The sequence below is a fragment of the Echiichthys vipera genome (assembly GCF_963691815.1).
Source record: "Echiichthys vipera genome assembly, chromosome: 16".
In the NCBI taxonomy this organism is placed as follows: Eukaryota; Metazoa; Chordata; class Actinopteri; order Perciformes; family Trachinidae; genus Echiichthys; species Echiichthys vipera.
In genome coordinates this window covers 20,036,435-20,048,457 of record NC_139841.1, presented here as the reverse complement: position 1 = coordinate 20,048,457, position 12,023 = coordinate 20,036,435, and the positions used below count along the sequence as shown (strand labels likewise).

Below are 12,023 nucleotides of genomic sequence, written 5' to 3'. Positions count from 1 at the left end.
GCAATGTTCCAGTGTATAGAGGAGGTTACTGGACGCTGTGCTGCTTTAAATCAACTTACCAGCAGCTAATTTAGATATCAGTTAACATTCGACAAATGACACGGGGAACAAATGTGCTAAGACGGCTACATGATGTTTAATTCTGTATTAATTAGGAGCTCTCTAAAACGTGACTAATGATCTGTTTGGTGCTTTAAAGTGAGGCAATACTGAGTTGGGTCCACGGTCGATGAACTTCGCAAATCTGTTCGATAAAGCAGAAAGGCTAGAAATCACAAAAGACACATTTTATAGTGCATTTAATCTCGTTTACTCTCATGCTTTCGAGTGTAATTCAGAGCACTAACCAAAGAAACGGAATACAATAAAAAGTTGTCATCCATTTTGAAATGTTATACATTCAAGAGTGCAATTATTTTGTATAAATAGAATAAAATATCTGAGTGTCATAGAATATAATCTCTTTTAAAAATATGTTTATAACCATTTCAGAGTAGGAAATACAGCATTTACACTAAGCAGAAAAAGTTACGTACATATTCATAGATCAGCAGGTGCACAGCACTGTTCCCAAAACCCAGAGAAAAATTATCATCAGCTTGTACTCATTATAAATATATATACATATATATAAATAAATATATATATATATTAAGAATTAAGCTACACATTGTACTGCAAGTGTGCAATCAGTATGATGTCCACATCTAACAGCATACAAGTATTTTTCTTACTTTAAGGACGGGGTGATTATCCCACAATAAGGTGCAGGGTTGGTTGAAGTCATCTCCAATTTCAGAAGTCAGATTTAAATAACATTGAAATGGGTAAGAAATAAATGTTTAGACGGAACAAAAACACGTCTTGATGAAAGAGAAATAGCAAATGACGTTTTCAGTCCTGACGTGACTGATCTGAATCAGAAATGACTCCACAGCCCTGCTTAGAGGTGAAAAGGCGTTATGGGGCAGAGGATGACTACATGGTCTTCTTACAGTTTGTCGTCTCTGTGTTCTCTTTGGCTTTGCGTGATCCACTTTGTCCCTTGACGGGAGAAACCGGGGTGTGTTTCCCCACTGCTCCATTCTCTCCAGACTCTTTGGTTGTGGAGGTCGTCCCGTTGGTTGCGTCATTATTGATACACGCTTTGTTTACCTCATCGGTGAGGGCGGCATAAGGGGATTGGCCGGAGAAGAGGGTCTTGTAGATGGCCGACTCAACGCCAGCAAATGGTGAGGTGGAGGAGCCTGTCAGCATCATTCTTGACTAAATGTGTCGAGAGAAACAGAATGTATTATTAAGAATTATTATTATTTTCAGAATAGAATATGTGAAGCATTTCCTTCACTATAGCAGCTGTCTTTAAAGGTATGACGTGTACCTTTTACATATTAATGTGTCTAAAGATGACCAGATCTGTTAAATATTTTTGTACATTCTGTACTTGCATTATCCCAAATGTTCAAACTCAGAAATCTGTAATTTTATTCAAGGTGACAGTCAGTTACAGTCAGTCAACATCGTTATCGCTTTTCAGTGGCGTCATAAAGTATCCCATTTGCACGTTCCTCAGTGATGTGGTTGCCTGCCAGAAGATGTCATAAAGGGACTTTTATCCAGTTTTAAGCCACATTTTTGTGACACACTTATTAGATCTTGGTCTTTTTTGTCTGTGTATTTCGTCTGGAAGTTATCAGAGAAACAAGCTAAGCAAACATTAGTGGCCCCTCGACTCACAGCCCCTACAGGACGTCCTTTCTCCGCCGAACAGTGTAAAATAAACTTTTTACAAGAAACTGTTTCATTCAGTGTTTTTACTGGTTTTGATCACCTGGTCCATTTTTTCTTGGAGATGAGGAGACCTCTGCAGATAATTCGGCTCCCAATGAAAACCCCCTGAACGATGACCACTGAAGGAATCCTAACTGAGATCCTAACTGACTCCAATGCAGCGATGTTGTTGTAGACAACAACTCCCATGATCCCACGCTACTTCACCAAACTCTTTCTTTTGTTACTGTTTCGCTTAAGGAACCTCTAACAGCAGAAGTGTGCATTTAAAGCAACTATAATCAGTATATTTAAATTAACAATGGATCACGCAGACTCGTCTTTGGTGATGAACCTACAGAGAAGTATCAGCTAATTCTGCAGTTGTATGTCATTTGTAATTTTTCCATGGATAGCCAAAGTGACGTTGACCTAGTTTATAAATAAACACACTAAGTAAGTGGGTAACATGTTGGTATTTATTTTTAATTAGGCTATGAGACTTTAACATCTGCATCATCAGGAACACAAACTAATAAATAGCAGGTTTGGACGCAGCTCTTTAAATCTGATGAAATGGCTCTGCGTTCATCTGACAGATCAGAGACGAGGGAGCAAACAGAATGAGAGTTGAAAGAAGACATGGTAGATTTATCTGTGTCTCAGTCAAGAGCACAAGTTTCCCAGAGAAGAGAGGATGATGCAAGCTGATGAAAATGATGCAAAAGCCTCAGCCCTACGGGTAATAGCGAGCTAATGTGAGTCACCGCAGCTAAAACTTCAAAAAAGCAGAGGCAGAAAGGTCATTTAGGAGACTTGGAGGGAGCTATGGCACCTAAAACATTTGTTATACCCGAATTAAGATCAAATCATAAACAAAGAAGGATACTAAATAGTTCCATTTGTCGCTGGTAAGCATGGAGAAAAACACACCTTCCTGTTTTGCATCTGAATTACTACCACTGTGGGTGTTTATTGTCAAGGTCACAGTGTCAGGGATGAGCTACACCACACTCACCTTGTTGACGACAGTAAAGATGGTGTAGATGAGCATCAGGTGGTGCTTCTGGAGAGGCAGGTAGTGGGTCTGCTGCAGAGCAAACAGCACCGCCCCCATCAGGGTGATCTTGGTGGGGCTTAACATACACACAATAAGAGAGCAGTTATGATATAATATATGATAAAAAATAGTGAGGGTGATTACTTTATGCACATACTTGAAAGGCATCACATCTCATGTGCTTTAATAATCACGCACAAATGAACTAAACTGGAGACACGTCACTGTAGATGAACATGACATCCCCTTGACTAAATAACTCAAATCATATGTTAATGTCCCCTTAAAGGTCCTATATTGGCTCTTTTTCAGGGTTTCTACTTGTTTTTTGGGCTTCTGCTAGAACATATTTACTTGCTTTAATGTTCAAAAAACACATTATTTGTCACATATTGTCCGTCTGAATATACCTGTATTCACCCTCTGTCTAAAGCACACCATTTTGACCCCTGTCTCTTTAAGCCAGGGGTGTCCAATTCTGCTTCTGGAGGGCCGCTGCCCTGCACGTTTTAGGTTTCTCCCTCCCTAAAAAGCCCAGTCTGCTCTGATTGGTCAGTGTGCATTTGCACTCTCAGAGTCTCTGCATTGTCATTGCAGCAGGGGAATGCCTGTAACAGCTCTGCAGTGGCACTTTCTACCTTTAGATGTAATAGTTGTGACATTACAACCTTATGGAAGTCCTGACTACTTGTTTAAAAGCTTTTTACAATATGGGACCTTGACGGTGACACAAAAAACACGTTTGATAATATATTTATACATGTAGTGCATAAGTGCCAATTGAAGCATATCCCCAGATTTGTTGAGCATCTCCATGTTTGGTTTGGATTGATTTGACATTTTGGGGAATTCACTTATTTGCTTTCTTGCCAAGAGGTAGATAAGAATATCAATACCATTGTGATGTCTATAAGGTAAATATAAAAGTACAACCAGGAGCTGGTCAGCTTAGTGTAGCTTAGCGGAACGAGTGGAAGCAGGGGAAAATAGCTGTTCTGGCTCTGTCCAAGGATAATAAAAGCTTACCAGCAACTGTCAAGCTCAATAATCATTATGTGATGTATTGATTGTTAAATCCGTGCAAAACAACAAAGTGTAGCAATTACAAGTTTTAGTTTCATATGAGGGGGTCCCATGCCAGAAAAGTTCTTGTCAGGCAACAAGTGGAGAATTCAGGGAGCGACTGAGCCCAGACAACAAAATAGACCAGCAAATTACATTAAATAGACGCATTTTCCCAAATTTTAAACTATTCCTTTACATTTCACCTTATACAGTACATGCCAATACACTCACAGTGTATTGAAAATAGAGCTTTATAAGCACAAAAACAACCACAGATTCAATATTGATAGAGTCCTGTAGAAGACTTACTAAGACATTTTGAGGAGCTCATTAGTCTCTGGTTTCCATACGCCTCGAACAAGCTGCTCAAAATTACTTATCAGACCACCTCCAGCACCTACGGGGGCAGGAAAGACACGTGTGGTTGACAGATTCATATATAATCCATTAAAAAATCCTTCTGCATGCACCATTAACTACTGACCTTTAGCCCACCCAATTGCAATCATAACCAGCAGACTGTCTTTGTATTTGCCGTGTGCCTGGGTGACCCCTCCGAGCACCTTCCACGTCCTGGTCACTTCCTTCATCCCTGACAGCACCAGCCTGAGAGGCAGCAGGGCAGCACAGCAGTACACCAGGTCCATGGGGCAGTAAAACACTAGGTACCTGGAGGGAAACATATGGCTCAAATAAAGAATGCATATCCACACACATCTCAGCTATTTTTAAAGTGCCCGACTGTCTCTGTCAAGTCCCTGACTTCCCCAGCAGAGGGCATTGTGTATTTTTGTGTGAGGAAAGTGTATTTATATATGCCACCAGTAGAGGGCACCAGAGGCTCCACAATAAGAACTTGGAGCTTCACAATTACCTCTCTGTTTTATTCAGTGTCTTCTCCATTTCATGCTCCCTTTTACAGGAAATTAAGTATTTTCACACTTTTTCACATGTGACTCTTTCCTTCAAGTCGCAGAGGACCATATATAGTTTTCAGTGTCAAGATATTTACCAGGTGATCGAAGCAAGCAGAACACTGGTGCTGTTGGACAAAGGTGCAACAGCTGGCTCGGCCAGCATGATGGCAGACAGCACAGCTCCCCCAAAGCAGAAGAGCATGGAGCTGAACCAGCAGGCTAAGGGGCTCACTCTGGAGACATCGAGAACACCTGCACAGGAACAGAAGTATGTTTATCCGCAGGATCACTGTGAAGGGGATTTCCTTGAGTCTCATTCATAAGGTATTAGCATTCCCACAGGGTCTGTAAAAGCCTGGGAACACGCTGAAATCACTGTTGACAGTAACAAGGCCAAAGAAACTGGCATTGTGGAAGAGGCCATTTGTGGAGTCTACAGTATTGTTGCAGAAACCAATTCAGCTTTGGCCTTTTCTCCTGTCCATGCATGCTTCTCTCAATTCCAGAAACTGAAAAACTATTAACTAGTTAGAGGAAACAAATACAGAGATGTTTGTCAAGCACAGTTACAGTATTTGCTTCGGGGCCTACAGTTCAAAGTGCAGAACAGAGGCACGACAAATACAGTTACAACCCATATCAGTTCACTGCAGATAACGATCAACTGCTCCCTCTGTGTTTCCACCCTGTTTAAAAAGAACACTGTGTTCCTTTTTACACTGAAAACTGATATCATGGTCCAAGATGTTCTTACTGTAAATGTGGATTATGAAAGGAAGGTTTGGCGTAATTATTATTTGGTCAAAGTGCCATCAAAAGTTTACAAATTACTACACTGTGATCTTGTATATCCTTGAAACAACCATAAGAATATAATGAATGCCGCCTACGTACACTAAGCTATACATGTTTCACTTAACCGTGGACCACAAGCTACCTGCCCTGAGTCACTATGGCCACACACAGGACCATACAGGTAATCTGAGGATTACAGACCGATTATAGACTCCTGGAGAGAGTGGTAAACCTGGAGGATTTCTAGCTCTGATCTGCTCTTTTATAGATCGGTCTCCTCTGCAAACTCCCAGTTGATTCAGTCTGCTCGGCTCACAGAATTATGCAAATGATAGACACACACCATAGTACAACAACTGCAGTTTTTAAGTTTCTAAATGATGCTGATTCTAAAATAGAATAGAAATGAGTGCCATGCTCTAAGGTTTGGAACTACAATTCCCATAATTTTAGGGCTTGGGGGTTATAAACAGGAAGTATAATGCTGCCATGGAGTCAGTCAGTTAGTTAGCTGCTACAACTCGCTATATCCGTTTACATTTGGGCAAATATTTAGCATATCAACAGTATGCTAAATTAGCTATTAGCAGCTCCTGTTTGCAATGTATACCCATGTAACTACTCCTGGATTACTTTGATGCTGAAGAAAACTTAAAAATTTGATGATTCTCAGGCAAGTTCTGGAGTTCCAAGGAACACCTTTTTTCTACGAGTTTGAAGTAGATTTATAGATGTTTGTTGTTGTGTTTTTGGCGATTATAAATAGACTTTTAAAGTACCTCTATAGCCTCCATGAGTTGTGTGTGACAGCCACTGCTGTTGCTCTAACTACTGACAGTGTTGGTCAAAGGGCCAAACTAAAGTAATTAACTTCATGTTGTTTTTAGAATACCAGTTTACACCTGTCTCTGTCACATCACCCAGCCGCCCAATCCCAACCTCCACCCTGAACTCTGATGGACGGGTTAGGAGGTTAGGGGGTTAGAGGGTTAGGGGGTTAACCTCCATCACCTGGTAGGTGCTTGAGTGCAAGAGACTGTAAAGGCTCGAAATGGTATAAATATGACTGGGACAGCACTTTGTGGAGACATATCACATTACCATGACGACGCCAAACATGATACATATGGTACAATTGTTGGATTTCTGATTTATTTTTTACCTTCTTCACGGCCGAGGCAATGCAGGGGTCAGTCCCTGATTTTGAACTTTTTTTGAGAGGTAATTGTCAAATGATCAATTTATTATTTTTTTGTCTAAACAGCATCATTAAGCAAGAGTAAAATAAATATCTGATGGATGAACTAGGTGTGTCATATATATTATTATATCATTTTAGGTGCCATCCTATATACATGTTAATATAGTGTTTCTGTCTAAATTGAATATGGCAGGCTGAACACCCATGTCCCGGTCCTTTTCTGTTAAAGCTTCTGGGCTACCCCTGGTAACCCTGTATTTTAATATCTCACGAAGGTTGCCAAAAGTATCAACACTTCAATACTTTTCAACACTATGTTTCAAAATCGTACAATATCCACTTTTGATGGTATCGGAAGTACCAAAGCTATATGAAAAAAAAGCAGGTCTACAATCGGAGGCTGCACAGATGAAACAATGGGGAAGAAAATCAACTGTGTGCTAGTATTTGTTCATAAACTTTTTTGAACCATACATATAGTGTACAAGTTATTAATTAAAAATGGATCAAAGTTATCCTATTTTATGTACCAAGGGCTTTTTTCTTTTTGCCATGGTATCAAAAGAGATATTGATTATCATTTTTTTAATGCTAGTATTGTATGAAGTATACATTTCTGGTATCGTGACAACCTTATTACTTGTCACAATGCGATGAATTGCCCCTGAGGCAAAGTCTGCAGACATTGGGGCTTACAATTGGCTGAAAATGTCTTCTAGAAAGCCCTCGTGCACTTGACGATTTGAAAGTGGGACAGGCCTCATTCCTTGCAGACTTTAGAGGAACATGCCTCAAAGTCCATGAGTTTGTGGGGATTTGGAATTGGCCAATGTTGTGACCTCATTTCTCTCCCTTCACATCCAGCCTCAACTAACCCCCGTAGTTCCCATGGGTGAGCGTCCCTCACAGTTTGAAAACCTCTGCTATACACCAGAGGTAACTCAGTGATATAAAGTACAATGTGGCTTCAGCTCAGAGTGGAAACTGTGCGCAGTGAAGTAACACTGTTAACATATTTTAACGGGGGAGTTTTGCAACAGTGGTGCAACCAGTTTCTCTTTCTAGTGTACATGGTGTCTGAAGCAGTGAACGTTTCTGCTTCAAAACAAGCAACCACTGACAGGAGAGGAGGACGTTGAAAAAAGTCAAACAGGAAAGAGTGGTTGTAAAATATGGCAACAGTCTGGCACCCTGACGGTCATTCATACCCTTTCCTCTTGTGAGAGCCTCAGCCTACATGAGAGACAAAATACTCCATTGCAGTGCTTTGGGTCTTACAGCAGCTGTAGCGCTCAGTGCAGCATATTGCCCACATAGTAAACAGGGTCGCTATGTCATCACTTTTAGTTCCAGTACAAAAAAACTGCTGTCAGTGTCTGAGCCCGAGCAACTTCAACAGAAATGGCGTTTCTTTAGAGAGGCTGCAAACACACCTTTACCAGATTAAGTTCCTGTTTCCTCATTTGCATTTGAGGGAGACATATTAACAAGTCAAATTTGAGGAATACAGGCCAAGTACAACACTGTAACGCTGTAAGGTGTCATACCGGTTGTATTTTCAATCCCTCTTTTTCTAAGTTAAAACAAACCTAAGACAGTTCCCTGTTTTGGAAATCTCGCTCTCTGTATTGCCATGAACAAATTCAATGGTTGTAATGAGAGATCAGTTTTACCTGTGAAGTCATTTGAAATAATAGTATCATATATTAGTAGATTTACTGTACATATATTTATTTACTTAAGGGATAATGTCCGATGAGGTGATTATTATTTTCAGAATTAATAAACGGTGGGGAGGCCAGAACCATCCAGCAGTGAACACAGTTTCACTGGAACCATTTAGTAGGTGTCCATTATCAGGAAATAATGAACCAGTTGTAATCGAATACTCGCCCAGACCATGGTATAGATGCAGACAAGTCCAAATCTTTACAAAAAAGCAAAAATGAAGGAGGTATCGAGAAGTTGTTACTGCGGCAGCCTGATCAAAAGAATTTTTCTCCTACCAAACACACTAAGACAGATAACTTCTAAGACATCCCTTCTCTCTCCTGAAACCAGATGTGAAATGTAATCAAGTACATTTACTCAAGTATCGCACTGAAGTACAAATTCAAAGCACTTAAGTATTTCCACTTTCTCCTACTTTCTACTTCTAGTCTACAACATCTCAGAGGCAAATAAAGAACTTTTTATTCTACTACAATTGTCTGACAACTTTAGTTACTTTAAGATGACTTTATTTTTTTTTTTTAAGGAAAGGGATTTTAATCCCACATATTTACAGATGTGCTGATGTTGAATGTTTGGGATAAACGGATGAGCTGTGCCTTTATGTATTGAGCATATATTCATTCTTCTTAAAGCTAAACAAACTTTTTAAAAAGCCTCTTGGATCTGCTGGGAAAGTCATCCCAAAGCTGAAAACAGAAAGCTGATTTTACTGCACAATGAGTAATTAAGTATACAATACTTAGATATTTTTACTAAAATAAGGTTTTGAATGCAGAACTTTACTTGTAGTGACGTATTTTCACAGTGTGGTATTATTACTTTTATTGAAGTAGATCTGGATACTTCTTCCACCACGGCCTGAAACTTGCCTGAAACCTGCTTGAAACTAGATACTAGATAAGGGGATAAGAAGGCCTATTATCTATTTTTGGCATTGAAAACACTGATTGACATACAACCACTGCTCCTCTTCCACATCCCTGTCTCCCCTTTACAACTCCTTTCCACTCACAGCAACATTTAGAAATCTGCTTTAAATAACTCCACGGTAAACTGTAGTGACACTGTGTCATAAACGCGTAAAGAGAACTGGTGATCTCTTTGAAAGCTCTCAGTCTGGACGCACTACAGAGGAAGAAAGGAAGATTTTAACACAGGAACGAGAAAGGAAAGGGAGGGTTGAGGGGTTCATGGCATTCCTTTCCTTTTTGGGGAGAAGAAGAACTGGAGCCAGCTCCCTGGTTGTTTCCTGTGTTTACTTTTATTCTGGTTTTACTGAATATCTTTTGAAATTATCCTGACATTTAAACCTTTCTTTTGCTCTCCCCTCGGTAAAGGGGATTGTGTTTTGTCTTTGCTGATCTTTGGCATATTGTTTGTCCATATTTCACTCTCCAACGTTTCCTCCTAGGGGTTGTGGATCCTCCTCAAAGAATAATGCAGTCAGACATAATTTTAAACCATTAGTGTAACAAAAACTGGCTAAAGTAGCCCAACTACAAACATTAGATCTGTTGTTTAGTTAGTTTTGATGCTCTCCACATGTATTTTACATTCATTCTGCATATGTGTGTTTGTGTGTTGTGCCTCAGTCTTATAATAGTGTCTGCTACAGATATATAGATAGATGGTAGTACAGGATGAAGGGTTAAAAGGTCACGGGAGCAAAAATTCTTTGCAAGGCAAGTTCCAAAATAGACTGCAGAGCGGGACTACAATGGACTGTGTGTGTGTGTGTGTGTGGAAAGTGGACTCCCAGTGCAGTTAAAGTCCACCTGTCCCTGTTGTCACTATCTCAGTGACATAACACAGTTGGCCCAGTGCCTCACTTTGGTCTGAGCTGATACAATCAACTGTGGCTCAGTGTTCTGTGTTAAAGTTAGAATAAGTTGATTAATTCATTAACTAATTATGGAAAAACACTAGTGTGGCCCCTCATATTATTTTTTATCTTGTATAAACTATATGTATATATATATATATATATATATATATATATATTTTAAGGTGTTGATTAAAGTGTATAATCACTTTGGAGGATGTAGTTTGTGGTGCTGTTGACTTGTTTTTCATTATAGAGAGAGGTGTTATTCATTATTTAGCCTCATTACTGCGGTGGTGATTAAAGGGGTAGACAATAATACAAACAACTGTTAATGAGTCTTGTAGTGTGTAACAGTGAGGCCAATGGTAGGGGTGTATGAATGTTAATGTCCTTTTTTCCCTTTAGGTTTTCACATACAAGGAATTTACCTTAATGTTTGGTGCATAGGCTAAAATAAACATGTTAAGAAATATAAAAGAAATATGGCAAAGTACTGCCACAGTCAAAAACATAAATACAGCCATAAAATACTATAAAACATATCCAAATGTGTAAACTTTTTATAATTAAATAGAATAAAGGAGAGATTATGTACGCATTAAAATTGACTTTTTAATTATTACCACCCTCTAAATTCACCCTCAGTGTGTTATTATGTTATGAGTGTTTCATTTAAGTTACAACCCAACGTGCCTTCGTGGCTGCGTGGCTCTCAGCTGGAGAGTTTGAAATACCAGGAAAGCTGCTCGGCTGCTCTCCTCAAACATTTTGCAAAACAAAGCAAAAAAAAAACTTTTAAAAACTTGCGACAACTTGTTGAGAACTGTAAATGTCGTGCCTGCTCTAGTGCGCTTGAACTTTACCTCAGCCACTTACCTGGCTGCTCCCTCAGAGCCATGATTGACACGATATAGTGCGCCATGTCAAAGTACGGGAACATGGACAAGTTTGCCAGTCCGTGGGACAGCTCGTCCAAATTCAACGCCTCGAGCAAATCCATAATCGTGTCTGTGCGACTCTTTGGCAAGAGGAAGAGGAAGAGTGGAGAGGAGTTCGTGTGGAGTGACGGCACCGGTCCAACTCAGAGCATCAGGGCTTCATCCGCTGCTTGTGAAGTCTGACACTAGCCGGTGGCCCGGACACACACACACACAGCTGTGCGTCTGCGGAAACCCTCGCTCGCAGCTGGTTAGTTGTTCGCCGCGCGTCGCCGGGCAACAGCTCTGTAACGCCAGAGGATGGTCATTGCAGCATCGACGACGCTGTCAGTGGCGCATAGCCGGAATTCCTGCTCTGTGTTCCGCCATGCTAGTGATGCGGCGGGCGGAGCCAGAGCCGCTTTGTGATTGGAGGAGGGGGAGCACGGAGAGCCAATCACGTGTCAGAGTGTGGCTTTGCGAGCACACAGTAGGAATCGATACTGCTGTTGTGTCCGTAGCCCACACTTTTAATAGGTGGGGCCTACAGGTAGATTGGACTTATGCTGCAGTGCACAGTATGTGAGTTAGCTGACAGGAAGTTAACAAGGACCACAGCTGTTGCCTAGCAATGGAATCCCGTTGAAAAGGTCAGCCGATGTCATTCGCATTCACTGACTGTTTCTGTTTCCATCTTTGGAAAGGTCCATAATAAATTTATTTTAAACCGTGCAAAGAA

General features: G+C 40.4%; 1 protein-coding gene across 1 annotated transcript; it reads right to left on the bottom strand.

Moving 5' to 3' along the window:
* Window positions 1-360: 360 nt before the first annotated feature.
* On the bottom strand, window positions 361-11,626 carry tmem38b (transmembrane protein 38B). The gene is made up of 6 exons (XM_083929242.1): window positions 11,244-11,626; window positions 4,908-5,064; window positions 4,380-4,564; window positions 4,205-4,292; window positions 2,789-2,906; window positions 361-1,266 (listed from the first exon to the last, which is right to left on the bottom strand). The coding sequence occupies exons 1-6, from the start codon at window positions 11,365-11,367 to the stop codon at window positions 979-981; spliced, it is 960 nt and encodes a 319-aa protein (XP_083785368.1). The 5' UTR covers window positions 11,368-11,626; the 3' UTR covers window positions 361-978.
* Between the last annotated feature and the right edge of the window lie 397 nt (window positions 11,627-12,023).

Bases quoted from the DNA above. Each gene is read 5' to 3' on its own strand.
- tmem38b (XM_083929242.1), bottom strand. From the start codon at position 11,367: ATGGATTTGCTCGAGGCGTTGAATTTGGACGAGCTGTCCCACGGACTG. The intron at 4,565-4,907 runs GTAAATATCTTG...GTTTCCCTCCAG, and splicing joins CTGCTTGCTTCGATCACCTG to GTACCTAGTGTTTTACTGCC. The intron at 1,267-2,788 runs GTGAGTGTGGTG...CGACACATTTAG, and splicing joins TCTTTACTGTCGTCAACAAG to TCAAGAATGATGCTGACAGG.